At 46.3% G+C, this 23,586-nt stretch overlaps 1 protein-coding gene across 2 annotated transcripts; it reads right to left on the reverse strand.

Moving 5' to 3' along the window:
* Positions 1-13: 13 nt before the first annotated feature.
* Positions 14-13,553, reverse strand: ATOX1 (antioxidant 1 copper chaperone). Of its 2 annotated transcripts, none has more exons than XM_081232500.1 (4): positions 13,436-13,553; positions 6,816-6,891; positions 3,277-3,446; positions 14-152 (listed from the first exon to the last, which is right to left on the reverse strand). In XM_081232500.1, the coding sequence occupies exons 1-3, from the start codon at positions 13,439-13,441 to the stop codon at positions 3,322-3,324; spliced, it is 207 nt and encodes a 68-aa protein (XP_081088626.1). In that variant the 5' UTR covers positions 13,442-13,553; the 3' UTR covers positions 14-152; positions 3,277-3,321. The 2 variants fall into 2 exon arrangements, with proteins under 2 accessions (XP_081088626.1, XP_081088627.1); XM_081232501.1 differs by having other exon boundaries at positions 6,816-6,888; positions 13,436-13,535.
* Between the last annotated feature and the right edge of the window lie 10,033 nt (positions 13,554-23,586).

The following is a 23,586-nucleotide window of genomic DNA, read 5'->3' on the forward strand; positions in this document are numbered from 1 at the left end:
AAGAGACAATATCTCCAGCAAAATGGACTTGACTTTATTGCAAGGAAGCTACAGAGGAGCAGGGCAAGTGAGGGTCTCCGCAGGAACTACCATCGCTGAGCAGGATTGTCAGGTCCTAGATCTGTCTGGAAGGCAGGAGCTGGCTCAGCATCCTGGAAGAGATGAGAAGTGAGGTGGAACACAGGCGCCATCTGCTGGGCACATGGAGACATTACAAAAGCAGTAAAGGTTCACTAAGAGGCAGTTGTACCGGGTGAGGTGGGAAACCCAGGTGCTGGAGCAGGACTAGAACCCCATGTCCAGCCCTGCACGCTGCTTCTACCAAGACTGCCTCTTGGCAGTCTTGACCAGAACCCATTGATCTTGCTAAGCCGATCACCGCCGAGGCCCTCTTCTGGGGAACTCCCAGGGCTGCTAGGGCACCTTCCCTGTCCTGTTTCAACTTATACCGGGAGGGCAACAAAAAAAATCATGAGCAAACAAATCTGCCGAGAGCCAGACAATCAAGGAAACTTCAGAACCAATAAACATTCTATCTCTGGTTCCTGAACCTGGTTTCAAATCAGTCATTGGGCAGCCTCTTAAAACAGACTCGGAGACAGATGCTGCCTGGTGTGTGGGGTAAAAGCTTACCTGATCAGTGATTCTCACCCAGTGCCGTGCATATGAATCTCCAGGAGCCTTTTCATACTACACATGGTTACTGACAAGATGTGCGGATGAAATTATATGATGACTGAATTTGCTGTGAATATGGGGGTGGAGAGAGCGGGCCATGGATGAAATAATGGCAATGACTTGATAATTGTTGGATCTGGGTGATGCGTACGTGGAGATTCATTTTACTACCCTACTTGCATAGGTTCGACACTTCCTATAATAAAAAAGCTAAAATTAATTAAAACTACTATGAGAACTATCCAGCCATACAAAGGAATGAAGTACTGATACATGATAAGCTTGGGTGAAGCCTGAAAACATTATGCTAAGTGAAAGAAGCCAGACACAAAAGGTCACATAACGTATGATTCCTTTTATATGAAATATCCAGAATAGGTGAGTCCGGGGGGCAGAAAGCAGATTAGTGGTTGCCAGGGGATGGAGAGAGGAGGCAGTGGGACAGCCTAAATGGGTACAGGGAGTTTTTCTAGGGTGATGAAAAGTTTTGAAACTAGAGAGAGGTGGTGGATGTACAACATTGTGAATACACTAAAGGCCAATGAATGGTACACTTTAAAATGGTTAATTGCATGTTATGTGAATTTCATCTCAATAAAAAAAAGAGCCTACTATGAGAAAAACACACATTAAGCTACACATGGTTTACAACAGGCAGGTATTGCTTTTTTAGTCAAACAAAATTCACATGCTCAGGTCGGGAGCTTCCAATTCAAAGTGTCTACACTGGGGCTCCACGTGTGTAGCCAGCTGAGGAAGATTTTTTTTCTTCCCTCCCTCCATCCCTCCTTGTCACAGAGACTTTTATAAACAGTCTTACACGGAGGCCCAATATAAAACAGGGCTACTTGGGATACATGGAGGGGCCTGGGGTCCCTCCCCCCACCCTCCCCCCAAAACCCTAGGGATGCAGGAACCATGTGATGAACACTGGTACGGTGGAAACGTTACCCTCCCTTTAAGGATCATCCTGCATATTCAGAGGGATTTCACAGTAACCTCCACAAGGCAGGAAAGCAGGGTAGAGGTTATAGCCTCATTTTACAGGAGGGAGGACTAAGTCTCAGGAATGAAAGAGAAGTGTCCAAAGTCAGAGTGTGAAATGAGGGCACAGCTAAAAACTAGACTCCTAGAATACTGATTATTCATCCTGGGCTCATTCCTGAACATGGTTCATCCTTGGGCAGAAAGGGGATGACAAAGACAGACACATCTGACATCTCATGATTTGCATGTGATGTCACCAGATACACAGGACACTGCCACGGCTCAGATTCCAATGCACACCTTGAGGAAGGAGGCTGCAGCTGAAGTTCACTGCCATGGCCCAGCAGTCAGTTGTAGTTGGATGCCTGATTCTCAGCCTGCCCCTGGCACTTACCTGTGTGGGGCTTTGGTCAAGTCACTTCCCCTCTCCAGGCCTCATTTTTAATTACAGTGAGAGCACTGACCGACATCAGGGATGTGGCAATTGTTGTAATACACACATGAAGGGCATGAAAGGCACTATGGGGGCAGTGACTGCTAGGAGGGCTGTGCTGTGAAGGATTCTGAGACTGTGGCTAGGCACGGAGGGAAGGAATGCTGGATGGATGACTAAAGTCTGCCCTGGTTCCGCAGTGAAGGGTGCTGGCACAGTGTCACTAACCTCCTTTCTGGACTATGTAAAATCAAAGGGAACATCCAGCTTAAACACGCTGCTGTTTTTTGTTTGTTTGTGTTGTGTTTTTTACCTTAACAGCTTTATTGGGGGTGTAACTGACATACTATACATAGACATATTTTAAGTGCACAATGTGATGATCTGCAACTTATCAATTGAATACACCCACATACCCTCACAACACTCAAGATAATGAACATTTCCAACCCCAAAGTCTCCTCCTGCCTCTCCCTGCCACCCCACATCATCAGGCAATCACGGATCTGCTTTGGTCGCTATAGGTTCGTTTGCATTATTTAGAACTTTATATAAACGATATCATACAGTATGTGAGATTCATTGCAGTTGTTGCATGGACAATAGTATTCAATTGTATGGCTATACCACAATTTGTTTATCTATTCACCTGGTGATGGACATTGGGTTGTTTCCAGCTTTTGGCTATTACAAGTAAAGCTGCTCTCAATATTTACAAGTCTTCATATGGACAGTGCTTTCCATTTCTCTTGGGTAAATACCTGGCAAAGGAATGGCTGGGTCATATGGTAGGTTTTAAGAAACTACCAGATTGACCACAGTATTGTCTTTGCACCAGTCTGGGCAGAGGGCATGTTCAGGAAGCTGAGAACAGTTCCAAGTGGGGACAGAGGCCAAGGTGAACTAACTCACCTGGTCAGTGCACAGGACCACAAGGCTCAGGGCGTAGGTGTCACCTCTGATGGGACCATTAACTTATCAAAGCAAAAGACACACTGCTCAGGGCCATATGCTTAAACTTAAGCCCTGCTGATGAATGTACCCTGAAGTCATAGAGGGGACCCTGAGAGACATCACATAGTGCTCCGTCTACTCACAGGGGGCTGGAAGGAGTCTCTGAGTTTGTGATTTGCATTCGGTAGAGACATATTTTGTTGCACTGTCGGGGCCTCACCCACCTGCCCACTTTGGTCCATCCTGCAGGCTGGGGGCCCAGGCCCTTGCTATTTGGGGCCGAGGTAGGAAACAGCCTTTCCTGTTTTCCCCAGGGTCTCCAGCAGAGTGTCCACGCTGTGCTCAGAGTCGACGCAGACCTTCTTGTTGGGCAGGTCAATGTCAAATTGAACTCCTGCAGGAAGGGGGGGTGAGGGGGGACAGAGACGTTCCCAGTCAGGCTCCTGAATTATTGACCACCACCCTTCCCCTCTCCTCTAGACCAAGGATCGGCACACTTCTCCTGAAAAGGGCCAGAGAGCACATGTTTTAGGAACTGTGGGCTGCATAGTCTTCTGTATATTGTTTTTACAACCCTGTAAAAATGTAAAAACCATTGTCAGCTGTGCAAAAACAGGCTGTGGGCTGGATTGGGCCCAGGGGCTGTAGTTTGCCCATCCCTGCTCTAGATGGGGGCTTTAAAATGTTTTTTCTTAATTGCAAAAGTAATAGACACACTTTTTTTTTTTTTTTTTGGCTGGGCCACGCGGCATGTGGGATCTTAATTTCCCTACCAGGGATTGAAACCGTGCCCCCCTGCAGTGGAAGCGCGGTGTCTTAACCACTGGACTGCCAGGGAAGTCCCCAGACACACCATTTAAAAAGGAAAAAGGCAAGCATTTCTGAAAAAATTTGAAACTGTAAGGCCCCTACTATTTCCTACCTCTAAGGATCACTGAACAATAGGGCCCCTATCCAGTGTTTCTCCCCGATGGACAAATGAAAAGTAATTCTCCAAAGTGGCATCATACTCTGTAAACAGGTCTTGCTATATGTCACTTTCCAATGCCCAGGATATCTTGCCATCTCAGTGCATACAGACTTACTTCGTTCTTTTTTAACAGCTACACCATATCCCATAGTGTGGATGTACCATCCATCTACTCAGTCCGCCTCTGAAGGACACTGAGGTTGCCTCCAATCTCTCACTATGATCACAACAATGTAAACATACTTGAACGTATCTTATAAAACTTGTGGAAATATTTCTATACCATGAATTCATAGAATGGAAATTGTGGGGCAACAGACTGGCACACTTTTTTTTTTTTTTTAGCATTTCATGATGTATTTTGTTGAACATTAAGACTCCTATGCACAGGGACCCATAAGTCCTGACAACTGCTTTCTAGAATCTGAACCACTGATAAAAAAAAGCCCTGGTGTGTTTAAAATTCAGCTTGTTGGGCCCCATTCCAACATTCTGATTATGACCAGAATGGTTTGGTCTGAGATGAGGAAGCCAGGTGGAAGAACCTTAGACTGAGGAAGTAAGTTCCAAAGAACCACTTCTATCCTACCACTGACCCATCTTTCCAACGTGACTCAGCAAAATCTGGTAAAGATCATGAGTTTTCCCCCCTTGAGTCCCATGGAACAGTTAAGGGCACATTCTCCCACTCATTTATAAATTCAGAGCATACAAAAGCAATAGGCTTTTCAACGATAAGATATATCCATTATCGGGCTTCCCTGGTGGTGCAGTCCGCCTGCCGATGCAGGGGACGCGGGTTCGTGCCCCAGTCCAGGAGGATCCCACATGCCGCGGAGCCTGCACGTCCAGAGCCTGTGCTCCGCAATGGGAGAGGCCACAGCAGTGAGAGGCCCGCGTACCGCAAAACAAACAAACAAAAAAAGATACGTCCATTATCAACAGGTAGCATTCTCACTTTCAAAGTGAGAAGCCTCAAATTAGGTAACCAGCCAAGGCCTTATTCTAAGTGTTGGTGCCATGTCTTCCACACTCTGAGGGGAGCTGGCAAAGGAGCCCAGGTCTTCATTCCCTAACTCCTAGAACCCGTTAGGTGGGTTTCGGTACAGGTAGGGAGGTAGAAGTGCCAAAGAACCTACACTCAGACCAGATGAGGAAAGCACTTGTTATCCTTTAACGCAGCGGTCCCCAACCTTTTTGGCACCAGGGGCCGGTTTTATGCAAGACAGTTTTTCGGATGGGGAGGGTGATGGGGAGGATGATGGGGAGTGGCGATGGGGAGGGCAACGGGGTGGGCTCTCCAGTTCAAGTATGCCACTGGTCTGTGATTCCTCAGGCCCAGCACTGCTCATCTGTGGCCCCGACTAGCTCAGAAAACCCTTCTGACCTTTCTTAAGAGGCCACCCCAAGTGGGGATAGTAGTGAAAGAGGGAGAGATACCTGCCCAAGCTCAAAGGCAGATCCTCAGGCACCAGTGAAGGGGCCTGAAAAAGCACATGGCATGGGATTTAGTCCTAACCTCTGACTCTGTACATAATGGATACCAGGGAGAGGGCAGTGTATCCTGGCTGCACTCCGGGTTTTGTCTTTTGGTTCAGAAGTTTCTCCCTCCTCTTTGGAGAAAATATTCTGGTGGCATCATAGAGCTGGAAGATACTCTGGCATCATCTGACCCAGTGGATTTCAAGCTGTGTTTCTGGCAGCCCAGGTCCCTGGACAGGTGTCCTGGGGCCAGCAAGAGCGAAAGCAGGCCCTCCCTCACTTCATGCAGAGCTGGTGCTTGTATAGAGGGGCTTGTGAGCAGAGTTATACTGTTAAAGTATCCACAGCAAAGCTGAGAGGCTGACTTTCCCATACTGTAGCTGGGGAAAGCCAGGCCCCGGGAGAGGAGGCCAAGGTCACATGGCAAGTCAGCAGCCAGGTTCTTTTCACTGTTTCAGATTCTTTTACAGTTCAGATTCCAGTTTACAGTCTAGAAACCAGCCATGGACTCACTGTGGGACACTGGGCAAGTCACTTCCCCTCCTGGGGCCTGGTGTCAACATCCCCATTCCACAGACGGAAACTACAGCTCAGAGGATGGTGTTAAGTGCTAACGAGATGACATCCACATGAAAGCCCTTTGAAAACTGGGTGTTACTATTATCCAGGGTTAAAAGACTGACTGCCCCAGCACTACCAGAACTCTGATCACAGCTCTGTCATGACTTCATGGAGCCCCAGGACCAGACCCCAGCCCTCTCTGGGCCTCAGTTTCCCCAGATGAGAACTGAGGGGACTGGAGATTAATGGTTTTCTAAATACACCAAAAAGAGGTGCTTTAGGAGTTCTGCACAGGACTGATCCAAAGTTTATTTCTTAAAATGTTACAGCTTCTAAAAATCTTAATAGAAAATGACACTCACATGTGTCACATAACAAAAGTTATCACACTGGAGATGAATGTGATTACCAACATACTAAGTAGTACTGCCAGGGCTCCACGTGGCCAAATCCCAGCTCTGCCACTACTGGCTGTGTGATCCCAACAGGTTACTTAACCTCTCTGAACTTCAGTTCCCTCCTGCTTGAAATGGAGATGGTCAAAGCAGCTACCTGAAATGGTCAGGGTGAGGGTTAAATGATGTGATCCACGGAAGCCATGAAGCAGAGTACTTGGCATGTGCTAAGTACTCAATATGTTTTAGTGTTACTGTTAACAGCTTAAACTCAAGCTTCTCCTGTTCCATGCCTACATGCATTTAATATAAGTGTATCTGTCTCCCCACCCCCATCCGAGGGCCACACACTCACCTCCCAGCTTGTTGAGGACCCGAGTGACTGCATTAGAGCAGCCTTCACAGGTCATGTCCACGGAGAACTCGTGCTTCTGAAACAAAGGAGACCATAAGCCAAGTCCTGCAGAGGGGCCCCAGGGGCCCCATGCCCCACTTAGCATGCAGGCCCACTCGGGGGCCAAGACACAGGGCAGAGAGAAAGGCAAGATCCGGCTTTCATCAGACTCCCCAGTAGCCTGTTTCTGAGCCCCACTCTCTTAAACTGTACAGTAACTAAGGGTTGCTATATCTCACAGGTGGTTGTGTTAAAGGACAGAATCCCTCGAAACCCTTTAGCGGCGTCTGGGACATGCAAGAAGAATCACCTGGGAAGGTAGTTTAAGATGTTGGTTCCTAGTCTCATCTTCAAAGCCCTGATTCTTCAGCTATGGGGTTGTCTCAGGATCACTAATAACTCTAATGTGGCTGGGCCCCATGCTCTGAGCAGTGCTGATCTGGTGGTCTTAATTATGCATTAAAAGATCACTCTCTGCATTAGACTCACCTGGGAGCTTACAAAAACTATAGGTTCCAAGGGGAGAAAGGGGGAGGTGGCGAGCGTGGGATGAATTGGGAGACTGGGATTGACATATGTACACTAATATGTATAAAATGGATAACCAATAAGAACCTGCTGTATAAAAACAAAAAAACAGGGCTTCCCTGGTGGCGCAGTGGTTGAGAGTCCGCCTGCAGATGCAGGGGACACGGGTTCGTGCCCCGGTCCGGGAGGATCCCACGTGCCGCGGAGCGGCTGGGCCCGTGAGCCATGGCCGCTGAGACTGCGCGTCCAGAGCCTGTGCTCCGCAATGGGAGAGGCCACAGCAGTGAGAGGCCCGCGTACCGCAAAAAAAAAAAAAACCAAACAAACGAACAAAAACTGTAGGTCCTGGTCAGCAAGCCAGAGGGCTGAGGCATCTATTATGGTCAATAAGCTTCCCTGGTGACTCTGAAATATGGAGACCACTGCTGCCATCCAAGTGCTTCAGAAGCAGCACCTGAATCCTGGGAAGGGAGAGGATTTGCCTGGGCTCCCAGTGAGCTGAATCTGGGCCAGTAAGGGAACCCAGGCTCCTGGACTCTTCATGAGGGCTCAACATCCTACAGTCTCCAGGATATCTAACAAACCAAGGGCCTGAAGGCAAGCTCCCAGAAGATGAGGCTTTGTTCAGTCCACTGCTGCATCCCCAATACTTGGAACAGTGAGTGCCGGGCACAGAGTAGGGGCTTAACACATTTTGTTGAGTGAATAGATGTTTGACACAGCTGGTTGAACAACCCTGGGTCCTTCCTTTGCTTTCAAACAAAGGTTACTTATACCAATACTTCCTTTATTTTAAATCTCTGGAAATGAGACCTGGCTTCAGATCCCAGCTCTGGCACTTAGTAGCTGTGTGGCCATGAGTAAGTTACTTAACTCCTTTGTGCCTTGGTTTCTATATCTGCAAAATGGGGATGAAAGTCCCTCTCCAGGCTGGTGAATGGGATGAACACAAGATTTTAAGTGTGGTAGCCAGCATGCAAGATGGCCCAGTGATCTCTACCTCCTGGTATTTATGCCCTTGAGTAGTCCTATCCCACAGTGTCTCAGGGTTGGCCTGTGTGTCCAGTAGAATATGGCTGAAGTGACGTTAGGTGACCTTGGAGGCTAACACATAAAAGACATTGTGGTTTCTGCCTTACTTTCTCTGGGATCCTTCACTCTGGAGGAAGCTGGCTGCCATGTCCTAAGGACCCTCTGGCAACCCTAAGGAGAGGTGCACATGGTGAAGAGCTGAGCCCTCCAGCCAACAGCCGTGTGAGGGAGCCAACTTGGAAGCAGATCCTCCTTCAGAGGACCACAGCCCTGGACAACATCCTCACTGCAGCTTCCATGAGAGACCCTGAGCCAGAAATACTAGCTAATCTGCTTCCAGATTCCTGACTCTCAGAAACTATAAGTTAATAAATATTTGTTGTCTCAAACCACTAAGTTTTGGAGGTAATTACTCAGAAGTATAGTTAATTCATATGTTAGGTAAAGAGACTGGAGCCTAGTAGTAGGTTCCACTGGGGTAAAAAGTTGGCTATCGGGGGAATTCCCTGGCTGTCCAGTGGTTTAGGACTCTGTGCTCTCACTGCTGAGAGCCCAGGCTCAATCCCTCGCCGGGGAACTAAGGGGAACTAAAATGCCACAAACCACTCGGCGCGGTGAAAAAAATTCTTGAAAAAGTTAGCTATCGGATTATTAGTATTACTTTGTTCCACTTCCATTTTTTCTGTCCCTTTAAAAAACTATGGCTACGTTTTCCATGGAGCTTTTCAAATCTCTTACCTCAATTGGAATTCTGGGCACAGCACTGTATCTTGCTGGAAGACCTCAGGCAAAATCCCTGCCCTTAGGGGCCCCAGTCCCCTTATCTATACCAAAAGGGCATTAGCCAATTCAGTTTCCTCAGTCTCAGTGCACAGAAGAATCACAGGGGTACTTGGTGACTGGGCAGCTCTGCAGGCAGCTGACTCAGTGAGCTCTGTAGCTCTGGGTGGCCCCTGTGACTCTCCATTTTTAACCCACTGAGGAGAAACAGAGGGGTAAGACCACACACTTGAGAAACATTGGTCTAAATGGCTTCTCAGGCTCTTTCCAAGTCTCAAACCACCTTTGGGTCTGGGTTATCATCATGCTGTACAGTGGAAACTGAAGCCAAGAGTTAAGCAGTTTGGTTTTTCGGTGCTGAACTACATAACCATCATTACAAACATAATGACACAACCAGGAGACGACTATTTTATCGAGGCCAAATCTGCAAAACCTGCCTTAAAGAAAACGGTTAGTCTTTCTTTTTTTCTAAACACCTCTGATCCCTTCAGCTCATTTTGTGACTATTCAACAACCACCACAGCAAATTCTGGAAGTAAGGATTTCTAGTGAGGATTCCATAATCTTGCCTTTAACGGGTGGTTCTCAGAACAACGGTATCAGCATGACCCGGGAACTTGCCAGACTGCAGACTCTCAGGTCCCACCCCAGACCTCCAGAATCAGAATCCTTTTTGTTGTTTTTTTTTTTTTTCCAGAACCCTCATTTTTAACAAGACACCCAGCCAGCACATTCCTGCCCACATTATAGTTTGAGATGCTGCTCTAGCACACAAGCTGGCAAACTATAGCTTGCCTGCCACCTGGTTTTATAAAGTTTTACTGGAACACAGCTAAGCTCATTCATTTACTTTCACACTAGAATGGCAGAGTTGAGGAGTTGTAACAGACCGCATGGTTCATGGAGCCTTAGGTATTCACTATCTCGCCCTTTAAGAAAAAGTTTGCTGACTCCTGCTCTAGAATAACTGGTAATCAAGATTCATCAGTGGTTGGTACCTGTACACCCATCCAAAGCTTTAATGGGTTTGTAAGACCAACATAAAACCCAAATCTAATGAGTGCCCACTATGTGAAATGCTCTTTATATAGTATCTCAGTCCTTACCCAGCCTGGAAAGGGAGCTAGTCACCGTACTATACGTAGGAGAAAACTTGAGGTTCCAGGGGTGAACTAAGCCACCCACAGTCCTGTGGTGGGTATGCGTTGAGGCTGGGATGTGAACCCAGGCTTTCCTGGCTCCAGGGACACCTTGCTGGTTCTGGACCAGCAAATGGGGCTGCCACCCCCCACAATGATGACTCTTAGCAGGAGACCTGAGATGGGGACACCATGTGAAGGAGCCCAAGTTTTTGCTGCCTGAGGGCTTGAAGTCAACAGATCTCTAAAGCTTTCTGTTGTTGGCTACAGAGAGCGGGTCTCCTTCCATCCTGCACGGTACAGAGGTCAGAAGCCAGCAGACGGCTTCCGTTGGGCAAACATTACAATTCAGTCCTCTCCTCCTCCACCTCTGAGTTGCAAAAGTAAATATGGGGGCTTCCCTGGTGGCGCAGTGGTTGAGAGTCCGCCTGCCGATGCAGGGGACGCGGGTTCGTGCCCCGGTCTGGGAAGATCCCACATGCCGCGGAGTGGCTGGGCCTGTGAGCCATGGCTGCTGGGCCTACGCGTCCGGAGACTGTGCTCCGCAACGGGAGAGGCCACAACAGTGAGAGGCCCGCGTACCGCAAAAAAAAAAAAAAAAAAGTAAATATGGGGTTGTGGAAAGTCTCCTTCCTGCGCAGAGTAATCCTGTCTTTACAGAGAATCCCAAGGCCAGCCCCACCACTGAATGCTCGACTTTGCACAGTGCCAACCCCTCAGTCACCTACAAAACGGGTCCTGTAACGTAGAGGAAAAAGCCCAGTCATCTGTGCAATGCTTTAACAGAATCGCAGAACTGGAAGGGTGGGAATGGAATGGGGTCATACTATCCAGACCCCTCCCAGAGACGAAATGCTTTCTCAAATATCCGGGGCGTTCAGTTTTTGAACAGCCTGATGATTGGGAATTTACTATTATTAGAGTGCCTACTATGTGCCAGGCACTGTGCATGCATGTCCTCATCACAACAACACCATGAGGTAGGCATTATTATTATCCCTTCTTGACAGATGAGGTTAGGTCACTCACTCAGAGTGACACAGCTAGTGAATAGCAGGGCCTAGACCTACCCAAGCCTAAACTTTTAGCCACTGTGGTCCTTGTTAACATAGGGTTGAAACCTGCCTGCCTATAGTTCTACCAATTTGTCCTAGGTCTACACAAGACCTACCATTTCTTCGGGACTAACTATGTCAGTGGCTGAGCTACATATTTTACTGGCATTTTTCCAGTTACTACTAATGACAGCCCTGTGAGGTCAGTTTTTACCCCTATTTTACACTGAGGAAATCAAGGCACAAAGAGGTAAAACAGCTTGCCTGAGGTCATGCAGCTGGCAAGGGGGGTGGGGTAGGGCACAGATTTTTCAAAGAGGTTTCTGAGATTCCAAGTGTTTTGTGTGAGAAACCTCTCAGGTGACACATTAATCCCTTTCCAGTTTTGGTTCATCTCGTGGTATACGGCCAAGTGCCCTCTTCATTTGGGTCATCCACTCTGGTGGGTCTTTTGTTCGTTAAAATTCCCAGAAGTGAACATAGAATAGAGCCATCCTCAAGCTGGCCTTTCCCTCACTGCCATCCCCCACAAAAGGCCGGTAGCCTCAGCCATCCCAGTCCCAGAGTGATTAATGCTTTCCTTTGACATTGCCACAGGCAGATTTGCTCAACTGGGAGGGCTGATTCTGTCAGGTTCTTTGTCCATACTTTGTGTTGTCTGAGGATTTGTCTCAAGGCACCTGGCAACACCCAAGGGAAATGACACCTGAGATGTTTGTGGCCTGGCCCAGGGGGCCTCTGACTCACCTGTCAGCTCCCCAAAGCTAGGCCGCTAAGACACAGGGCGTCTGTGGGACACCTCTGGGTACCCACTTGGAGCAAGGCCAGAAAACCAGGCACCCTGGGGGAAAGTGCTAAACACCACGCCTCCAGCCAGTAGCCCTGGGACGCAACTGGGATCAGAGCTTCCTGCCAAGCCGGTATGACTACTTTTGTTGGACATGTATCATGTGGTGTGGTCAGGAGAGGCTGGGCCCCTGAAGATAAGGGGCTTAATCCTGGCTGCACCCATCTCCCAACACCACCTTGAATAAATTACTGGGATTTTAATGTTTGTTTGTTTTTATCTGCAAAAGGCCTTAATCTTTTTTTTTTTTTTTTTTTTTTTGCGGTACGCGGGCCTCTCACTGTTGTGGCCTCTCCCGTTGCAGAGCACAGGCTCCGGACGCACAGTCTCAGTGGCCATGGCTCACGGACCCAGCCGCTCCGCGGCATGTGGGATCTTCCCGGACCGGGGCACGAACCCGTGTCCCCTGCATCGGCAGGCGGACTCTCAACCACTGCGCCACCAGGGAAGCCCGGCCTTAATCTTTTACCTACAAAATGAGGCCATGAGCAACAAAATGAGGCCATGAGTCTTATCATGTATATTGGATGATAAGACTGAGTGAGCAGCTCATCCCTCCCCAGACTCTGCCACTGAGCAACTGGCGACTTGGGCAGGTCCCTGAACCTCTCTGTAGCTCACGGGTTCGGGTTCATAAAGTGACCTGTAGAAAAGGTTAAAAGCACTGTCTCCATTCAGTGTGGCCCAGCGCTGACCTGAAACTCAGACACAGTGGGCAGAGGAAGGGAAGACAAACACGGACCTCCGAACTCCTGCCCTGTCCGGGAGGTAATAGTCACCCCAAGCCCCTCTTTCAGGCCAGCTCCGCGGGAAGGGGCATCCACATAGGAGACGCAGGGACTAGCCATCCCAGTTCCGGATCGCCACCGACTCCCTGTGTGACCTCCAGCGACTCTCTGCCCCTCGCTGGGTCTCAGTTTCCCCGTCTTTGCAGGGAAGCTTTAGGCTTGTAATCGCTTGGAGGCCTTGCAGCTTTGATGTTCTGAAGCCTGACTGCCAGATAAAACTCCCATGGGATCCGATTTTAGGGAGGGTCGAAGAAGCTGGGGGCTGGGTGGGGAGGGGTGAGAAGAGGGGCGACAGCTCCGGGCGCGGCCTGAGCCCTTTAAGAGGGACCTCTGGCCAAAAGGCGGTGCAGCCGAGGCGCTAGCTGTTGGCCGCGGGTCTGCGCGGGGCGGGGACGGCGCGACAACTTACCGGCATGACTGAGGAGCTGGCTGCAGAGACAGCGGCGGCGGCGGCGCTGCTTCCCCCGGCTCTGAGCGCGGACGCCGGTGCGCTTCCGGGTGTCTCTGGCCCAGGCCCCGCCCACTCCGGTCCCGCGGGCTGGCAGCTGCCTGAAGATCGTAGGCCTCCCCGCCTCCTTCCGGCCGGGTCGGGGCCACTGGAGCCCCGCCACGACTACGCTAGTTGGTGGGAAGGATGTTAGGCAAGCCTGCCTTGCTTGTTAGCCATTTTTAGAACTCCTGCTCCGTGTCAGGCTTGTATTAGGGGGCTGGGAATACTAGGGCCCCCCCGCTGCGAACAGGACAAACTCCCCCTCACACCCCCCATCCCTCCCTCCCTAGAGGGACAATCTCAGTTACTCAGTATTTGTTTATTGCCAGCCATGGGCCGGCACTGTGCTAGGCATCCAAGATGCAGTAGTGGAAAAGACACAGCCTAGTAGGGAGCCAGGGAAGCAGGCGATGATAATACAAGATAATGCAAGTGTTAAAGGAACTGTGTGTTTGGAACGAAGAAAGGATCTCTAACTCAGGGGCGGTTCGTGAAGAGAGGAGGCTTCCAGAGGAGGAAGTCTTCGTTCATCTGAAGATGGAAGATGGACCAACTGGGAAGGAAGGAGACAGAACAGCACGTAAAAGTTGAAAGACATTAGAGGGCATGCCTTGGGAGGCAGAGATATTCAGATTGAGGGGCAGGCACAGAGAGAGATGGAGAAACGAAGCTGCAAAGACAGGAGACCCACAGATGCTCTAGGACACTTACAAAGAGGTGTACCAAGACCCAGAACTTCAGACACACACACACACACACACACACACACACACACACAGAGTACCAGGCTGGTTCTGTCCTTGTAATATCCAAGGGGATCCCTCCAAGTTAATAGCTTCAAAGATCTCTCATCACTAGAACTGCTTGGAGAGCTTATTAAAAACTCAGATTTCTAGTCCTTTCATTAGATACACTGTCCCTTAATTTCCAGGTGTATTTTTAGTCTGCGTCCTCCTTCTGGTTTGGGGAACCACGTTGAGGAAAACTACAGTCTTTTTTTTTTTTTTGGCCAAGCAGCGAGGCATGCAGGATCTTAGTTCCAGGGATCAAACCCGTGCCCCCTGCAGTGGAAGTGCAGATTCTTAACCACTGGAGGGCCAGGGAAGTACCAAACTATAGTCTTAACAAATACATGAAACCTTTTTGAGAAAGTGTGCTGGTTGTTGATTTATTGTCTCTTAGCTCCAATTCATCCTTTTTTTGTTTGTTTAAAGAGCACATTCATGTAATTTTTTTTTTTTTTTTTTTTTTTTTTGCAGTACGCGGGCCTCTCACTGTTGTGGCCTCTCCCGCTGCGGAGCACAGGCTCCGGACGCGCAGGCTCAGCGGCCATGGCTCACGGGCCCAGCCGCTCCGTGGCATGTGGGATCCTCCCGGACTGGGTCACGAACCCGTGTCCCCTGCATCGGCAGGCGGACTCTCAACCACTGCGCCACCAGCGAAGCCCTCATTCACGTAATTTTACTTTATTTTTTGAATTTTTATTTTTTATACAGCAGGTTCTTATTAGTTATCTATTTTATACATATTAGTGTGTCTACGTCAATAAAAATCTCCCAATTCATCCCATCACCACCACCACCACCCCCATCCACTTTCCCCCCTTGGTGTCCATACGTTTGTTCTCTACATCTGTGTCTCTATTTCTGCCCTGCAAACCTGTTCATCTGTACCATTTTTCTAGGTTCAACATATATGCGTTAATATACGATATTTGTTTTTCTCTTTCTGACTTACTTCACTCTGTATGACAGTCTCTAGATCCATCCACATCTCTACAAATGACCCAATCTCGTTCCTTTTTATGGCTGGGTAATATTCCATTGTATATGTGTACCACATCTTCTTTATCCATTCATCTGTCGATGGCATTTAGGTTGCTTCCATGACCTGGCTATTGTAAATAGTGCTGAAATGAACATTGGGGTGCATGTGTCTTCTTGTCCAATTTATCCTTTTTGCCTGCTTGTGAAAATCTGGACCCATTAAACATTGTTTTTTCATTGCCTGATGGCAGGATGTTAAGCTTTGCCAGTAAAGGCTCTGGAGAGACACTAGAGGAGAAAAGCTTTTCCTTTCTGATTCCAGTGTGCTTGCTCTCCAGGCTCTTGCAGTATGTGTGATTGGCCTCTGCCTAGCTTCTGAGGACGGCTTCCCCAGCACCAGGCTCCTGCTGTGTACAGGGACCAGCAGCACCTAGCAGCTTCTCCCAGTACCTGCCCTGCTTATGCACTTTCATAGAGTAACTACAGTGAGATGATTCTCTGTGAACAGCTTTCTCCAGCACCCTAGAGGGCAGTTTTCCAGCTCAGAGAGTGAATTTCTAACAAGTTCCACCAGCATGGTACCATAGCCACTCCTCTGCCATTCACAAGGGTTGGATCTCAGCCTGGGTGTGTGGGGTGCAGGATTCTTCTTTGGGCAGCCCACTTTACTATTTTAGCCCTGTGGGCAATGGCTTCTCCCCGAATCTGCTACTTCTATATTCTTAAGAGTTCTGTTTACTTCTTACTAGCCAATCCTTCATTACTCTAGCTCCATTATAATCTTTAAACTCTTCTATTTCTAATTATGGTGTGGTTTCCCTCTCCTGATTAAAGCCAGACTGATTCAGGGAGTGACAACTTGCCTACTTCAGTTTAGGAAAGAGGATAATGGTTCCACCCTTAGTCTAAGTTCAAGGAAAACAGGACATCCCTGGTGGTCCAGTGGTGAAGACTCTGCCCTTCTGTGGTTAAGAATCCGCCTGCCAATGCAGGGGACATGGGTTTGATCCCTGGTCTGGGAAGATCCCACATGCCGCGGAGCAACTAAGCCCGTGCGCCACAACTACTGAGCTTGCGCTCTAAAGCCCGTGAGCCACGACTACTGAGCCTGCGTGCCACAACTACTGGAGCCCATATACCTAGAGCCCTTGCTCTTCAACAAGAGAAAACACGACAGTGAGAAGCCCGCGCACCGCAACGAAGAGTAGCCCCAGCTCGCCGCAACTAGAGAAAGCCCGCGTGCAACAACAAAGACCGAATGCAGCCAAAAATAAATAAATAAAATAAATAATATTTTTAAAAATTAAAAAAAAAAAAGACTCTGCCCTTCCACTGCAGGGGGCACGGATTTGATCCCTGGTCCTGGGAACTAAGATCCCACATGCCACACGGCCAAAAAAAACCAAACAAACAATTTTTACATTCAAGGAAAACAGAAGGGGTAAGTCTAAACCAGGGCCAGTTGCTGACTCACACTGACCCTAGATGACTAGGCCCACCAGCATGGTGAGTAGAAGGGGCATGGATATTAGAGCCCGTCCTAATCTGCTCAGGCTGCTGTAAGAAAATACTGTATCACAGACTGGATGGCTTAAGCAACAAAAAGTTATTTCTCACATTTCTCACAGTTCTAGAAGCTGGGAAGTCCAAGATCAAGATGCCAGCCCATTTGGTTTCTGGTGAGAGCTCCCTTCTTGGCTTGCAGACAGCTGCCTTCTTGCTATGTCCTCACAGGGTCGAACTAGCTAGCTCTGGTGTCTCCTTCTCCTCTTACAAGCACACCAGCTCTACTGAATTAGGGCCCCCCCTCTTTTAACCTTTACCACCTCCTCACAGGCCCTGTCTCCAAATACACTCACATTGTGTGTGTGGGGGGGCGCTTAGGGCATCAACTATGAATTTGGGGGAACACATTTCAGTCCATAGCAAAGCCATGTATACCAGAGTTTGAATCTTAGCCCTATCATTTACCAGCTGTCTATCCTTGGACAGATTGCTTTACCTCTCTAAGGCTCAGTATCCTCACTTATAAAAGGGAGCAGTTTGGGACTTCCCTGGCGGTCCAGTGGTTAGGACTCCGCGCTTCCAGTGCGGGGAACACGGGTTCCATCCCTGGTCAGAGAACTAAGATCCTGCGTGCCGGGCGGCACAGCCAAAAAAATAAAAACAAAGTGTTTCAATAAAAGGGAGTAGTTAAGATAACTCCATACTTTTTTATCCAAACCTCTAGCTGGTGAAAGGGGATACCATTAATAATGTTGTCAGGACAACAGGCATATACCATGACTGTTCCAGGGCATATGGTTCCCTCAAAGAAACCTACACTAAAGTATTGTTTGGAGGAATATATATGGTAATGCATGCATTTGTCTAGCACATTGCTTGGCACAGGCTAGGCATCAAAAAATATTAGAATTCTTCGAATTGTTAAAATCTCTGCTGGCCTCCCTGGCCCTGGGTCTTCCCCTACAGGCAAAATGCTCACCTGTTAACCCTCCACCCCCTCCCTACCTGCCAGGTGTTTCCTAAAGGAGGGAGGGAGGGATGAAGGGAGGGAGGAAGAGAGGGAGGGAGAGAGGGAGGGAGGGAGACCAGTGAAGGTAGCACTGGGGACAACTGTTTACTGAGACTGGGAAAAGCTAGATCACTGTAGGAGGCAGAGGAGGGAGTAAAGGAAAGGCAGAGGAAGAGTGAATAGCTCAGAGAATTGGGGAGGAGTGGGTTAAGCAGAGAAAGTGCAATTTAATGATAAGCAGTATTATGAAAACTCACTAGAGATAGCAAATGAAGACCTGTCAAAGAGGAGAGAAAGGGCTTCCCTGGTGGCGCAGTGGTTGAGAGTCCGCCTGCCGATGCAGGGGACACGGGTTCGTGCCCTGGTCCGAGAAGATCCCACATGCCGCCCGAGCGGCTGGGCCCGTGAGCCATGGCCGCTGAGCCTGCACGTCCGGAGCCTGTGCTCCACAGTGGGAGAGGCCACAAAAGGGAGAGGCCCGCGTACCGCAAAAAAAAAAAAAAAAAGAGGAGAGGAAAATGTACAGGATTATAGTTCCTATATATGAATATATACATAAATTCCATTTATTTACATGAAAATAAGCCTGAAATGAACTACAGCAAATGTTACTAGAAGTTGTCTAGGATGGGTGCAGGATTACAGGCAAAATCCCAATGTACATATTATTTTTAAAATTTCAAATAATACAAAACGATACAGAGGGAAAAGTCAGTCTCCATCCTACCTTAATCCCCTCTTTTAAACAAAAGGCATACTATATACAGTTTTGCCCCTTGCTTTTCTCACTTTACAAAATATCTTAGAGATTGTTCTTTCCTAGTACATGTCAATTCCCTTCATTCTTTTTAGCACTACATGGTGTTCTACTATTCAGTTGTACCATAATTTATTTAGCCAGTCCCTATGGCAGAAACCTTTGGTTGGTTAATCCAGCCCTCATTCCCAGTCATTTTACTTTAGCTACTGTAGAGGCTGGAATCCCTAAATACTTGCTTTCCCATCCTCTCTTGCAGCCAAGTGCACCCACATGATATGACTTGGGCCAGTGAGTCAAAAGCAGACTGCTGGGAGGCTTCTGGGAAAGCTCTTGCTTTCCTCACAAAGGGAACAGATACCATTCCTTTTCCTTTCCTGCCTAGAATGCTGATAAGATATCTAGAGCACAAGTGCACCATCTTGCAACCATGAGGGAAATGTCAAGAGAATCTAGTTCTGACTGTGTAGTCACTGAACTGATGCCAGCTGCAGCTTGGGCCTCCACATTTGTTATGTCAAAAATGTAAGCCCACCTTTATTTTTAGCTACTAGTACTAAGACTTCCCGCTGACACATTCCAGATACAGTCCCTTACCATTGGACATACAGGTTGCTTCCAATCTTTTATTGCTAATAACAGTGATGTAATGACTATCCATATACACACACATTTGCTTATAATTTTGTATAGAATTCCTAGATGTGAAATTGCTATTCATTTTTAATTTTGATATAGCCAGATTGCCTCTCAAAGTTTTATTAACTACATCTTTCCCATCTCCAGATCTCTGTGTATTATTCTTAGCCTTTCCAATATTACAGATCATTTTTATTCCCTTTTAAAGACTTTGTCATATTTTCAAGAGTGAATGTGTATTAAAAGAAACACAGGGAAGAATATTTTTAAAAAGCAGAGTTCAGGAATTCTGAGTTCCAGACTGCCCAGCAGCAGTCTCATTACTAACCTTGTCAACTTGGGTAAGTCATTTCATCACTAAGCCAGTGGGCCTGGGAAAGACTACGGTCATGTGTAGTGGTGGGTTCTCAGACAGTGATTGGAGCCTTCTTCCAGGGATACCCTACCTCTAGACTCCACCTACTGGAGTGACCCTTTGGTGGATGCTGGTGGATGCTTTCCAGTTAAGCTTTGGAAAGAGAGGCCTTTATAGCTGCTGCCTACTCCTTCCGGGAGACCAGGTGTTTATTTTCTGTGTTATAATACAGGTATGCACTAGCTGCTTCACTGCTTTATCCACTAAGGAACCCTTAACCTAAGATCAAAGGTTCTGATCTGAAAGGGCCTGCAGAGAAGCCCAGGCATGAGAAGAGATGGGCTAAAAGCCAAGGGAGCTTGGGCTGCAGGCTTGGGAGAGGGAGCATAGCATCTGGCAGAGTTGCGAACTGGCTTAATCTGGCCTGTAGACATATTTTATTCAGTTCCTAAAGTATTCAAAATATTTTAGAGTAGTTAACATTTAAGAACATTGAGTGTGGTTGCACAACATTGTGAGTATACTACGTGCCATTGAATTGTACACTTAGAAATGGTTAAATTGGTAAATTTTATGTTCTGTATATTTTACCACAATTAAAAACAAATCTACTTGTAGAATGGCATGTGAAATTAGTTGCTTCTTTCTTACAAGAACTAAGAAAAGCATTTAAAAAATTAAAATTAAAAATAAAAAAAATTAAAAATAATTAAAATTCCAAATAATGTTTAAAAAAAGAATGAATTTAGTTATAGTACTCTTCTAAAGAATATTTCATTGCATTTTTTAAAGTGAGAGCAAAACATTTTTATACCATTAATAAAATGTTAAGAAAATAAAGAATGCTGAGTGATGTCACGTCATCACCCAGATTTTGAGTATCTCCTGAAAAACTGGAATATATGGAAACCTATCTATAATTGGCAGGATAGGTCAGGTAATGCTGTGGTAACAAACAATCCCCAAATCTCAATGGCTTGAAACAACAGATTTATTTCTTGCTCATGCCATATGCCCACTGCAGGTTGGGCACCTTGGAGGAATGGCTCTGTGCAAATTGTTTTTGCCCAGGGATCCACATCGAGAGAAACTATCCATATGGGACAACATTTAATATGGGGTGGGAGGGAAGACCTTGGCAAAATAATCACCAGCTCCAAAGACTGCCTGGAAAAGATCTGTGTCACTTCTGCTCACATTGTTTTGGTCAAAGCAGAGCACGTGGTCATGCCTAATTTTTTTTTTTAATTATTATTATTTTTTTGGCCATGCTGCTCAGCTTGTGGGATCTTGGTTCCCTGACCAGGGATTGAACCCACACCCTCGGCAGCGAAAGTGTGGAGTCCTAACCACTGGACCACCAGGGAATTCCCATTCATGCCTGTCTTTAAAGGCAACAGTAAAGTATAATCTTGCCAGGCACCTCGAAGGAGGAGAAACAGCATTGTCAGAAAACAACACTAACGACTGCTAGGGACTGTTTAGACAAGGCACGAGAACTCTTTGGGTCACCACAGTCCCCAGCATGCCTTAGTGGACTCCCAGCACTACAGCCAAAGGTCAGAGGACATTTGTCACACCGTCCTTTTGTTCCTTTATTTTCTGCCAAACTACTCTAGGCTTCCAGGATTTAAAGCTGTGTTCAGTGAGATGATCCAGACAAACCTGTGTTCAATTCCTGGCTGTTTTGGACAATTAACCTCTTCAAACCTCAGTGTACTTCCCTGTAAGATAAAGATAATAATTAGACTTATCTTCATAGTGCAGTTGTGAAAAATAAGACAATGCTCACAAAATACTCAGTTCACTGCCTGGTACACAAAAGCACTCAGAAGCTACTCTTAGGGTTATGACAAGTTATTTTTTAAATTACACAATATATGAAAAGTTTCTTAATGTAAAAAAATTTAAAAATAATACAGATAAAGTAAAAGTCTCCTTCAAACTCTTAGGTCACTGTCTTCCATAGAGGTACTAACTATTATCAGATTGCTCTACATCTTTCCAGATATTTACCTATGCATTTACCAACACTGACAAACACATGCAAATAATAGTTGGGATTTTTTAAGCATATATGACATACTGTACATAATTTGTAAGATGCTCTTTTTAATGAATATGCTCTGGAGATTTATGCTATATAATATTGCAATATATACTTAAAATATCAATATCTATGTATATAAACACACATATTATAAACCAGCTCAATCTTTAAAATTACTGCATAAAATTCTCTAGTATGGATTTATTATTGTAAATTTAGATATTCCCTTATTGAGAGATGTTTAGATTATTTTTCAATATTACAAACAATGCTATAATGAACATCTTTGTTCACTGTGTATATGTGGGAGAGTTGCTTCAGAAGGGATAGAGTGTATGGATTTTAACGGATACATTCAAATAGCGCTTGGAAGGTTATGCTAATTTATATTTTCTACTAGTAGTATATGAGAATAACTACTTTTCCACACTCTTGTCAACATTTGATTTTAGCAAATTATCATTTTCTCAATTTGACGAGTGAACAGTTATTCAACTTCTTTTTGCCTTGGTTTCCCCCTGTGTTAAAGTGAGCAGTTTGAGGATTAGATGAGCTATTGTATGTATTTTATTATTGTTCCCATTTTCCTTATTGGGCTTTGTATTTAGAGTGCTATTATCCTGAATTTGAATACCAGCTCTGCCACTTCCAAGCTATGTGACCTTGGGCCAGTCATTTAACCTTTCTGAGCCATAGTTTCTACTGCTGTAAAATGGAGTTAATATTTTATGAAGTTTATGAAGAGTTTTTGTGAGGAGGGACTCAAACGTGGTGCCTAGAGCACCATGCCTATCATATAGTAGGTGCTTGATACATGCTACGTTATTTAGACTTCAAGTTTTTGTCCTTCTTCTAAGCCACAGGAAGTGAGAACACCTAGGTCTATAGATGGTACTGGAGTGTGCTCTTTTTGCAAAGAGCTTTGGCTGCAGATTACCAGGATTTGCCGTGGATTAAATTCTCAAACCACCTGGAAAGCTGTCTATGCAGCAATACCTGGTGCTGTGCCTGAGAGAATGAAAGAAAATCCCAGCCTCTCAGGGGTTTCTGAGGAGGTCCTGCCCCTTTTCTCTACTTGGGGCTGTATTATCCTGCCCTGGGCAGTACTGACAAGTGGGTAAAAGAACATGGACTTCAAGTCAGAGAGTTCTACTTTCTAGCTCTTGCTGTGTGACCTTGGGCAAGTTGCTTACTCCCCCTGAGCTTGTTTCTGAGAAATGGGAAATAGGGTTGTTGTGACTATTAAATGAAATGATCTTTGTAGAGAACATTAGTAGGGTGCCTGGCTGAGGCACTGGTCAGAGTTTGAGGAGGTGATGTGTTTGCAGTCAGTGCCAAAGGAGAGAGGGATCCAATTAGGCATGGATTTCTAAGCCAGTAAAGGGTCTCTTTGGATCTTTGTATGATTTTTGTAAGGTAAGGAGAAAAAGGAAAAGAGGTTAGCAGTCTGGGAGGGAGGCAGATTAAAACTTAAATGCCTCATTTCCAAAAGCCCTCATATACCTAAAGGGGTAATGTAGTATTCCATCTGTTTGTTTTAAAGATCAAAGTTTTCATATGTGTAGTTCCTCATATCACTATTAAAATCTATACTTAACGTTGAATTTTTGAAAAATACATGCACATGTTTAAAAAAATTATAAAGTACCAAAGGGTACTTTCAATGAATGAAAACTAAGCCTTTTTCCACCCAGGTGCAATTCATCTCCCTGTTAGCAATCATTGACAGTTTCTTATGACTCCGTCCAGGTATTACCTGTGCATGTACAGCAAAACCATACAGGATTGTGCATGGATAACTGTAGCAATACAGAGTATCAATAGAAATAATTACCCCATTAATAATGGCCCCCTACCTGGTTTTCTTTTCTTCCTATCTTCATTTATTGATATCTCTTGGAGATCTTTATAACCATACACATAGATCTGCCTCATTTTCTCTATGTTTGCATGACAGTCCACTGTTAAGAGTGAAACAGGAGGGAAGG

The sequence above is a fragment of the Mesoplodon bidens genome, assembly GCF_964165515.1.
Source record: "Mesoplodon bidens genome assembly, chromosome: 4".
Classification (NCBI taxonomy): Eukaryota; Metazoa; Chordata; class Mammalia; order Artiodactyla; family Ziphiidae; genus Mesoplodon; species Mesoplodon bidens.

Excerpts from the sequence above, each read along its gene's own strand:
- ATOX1 (XM_081232500.1), bottom strand. Across the intron at positions 3,447-6,815 it reads GGTCCTCAACAAGCTGGGAG|GAGTTCAATTTGACATTGAC; the intron begins GTGAGTGTGTGG and ends CCCTTCCTGCAG.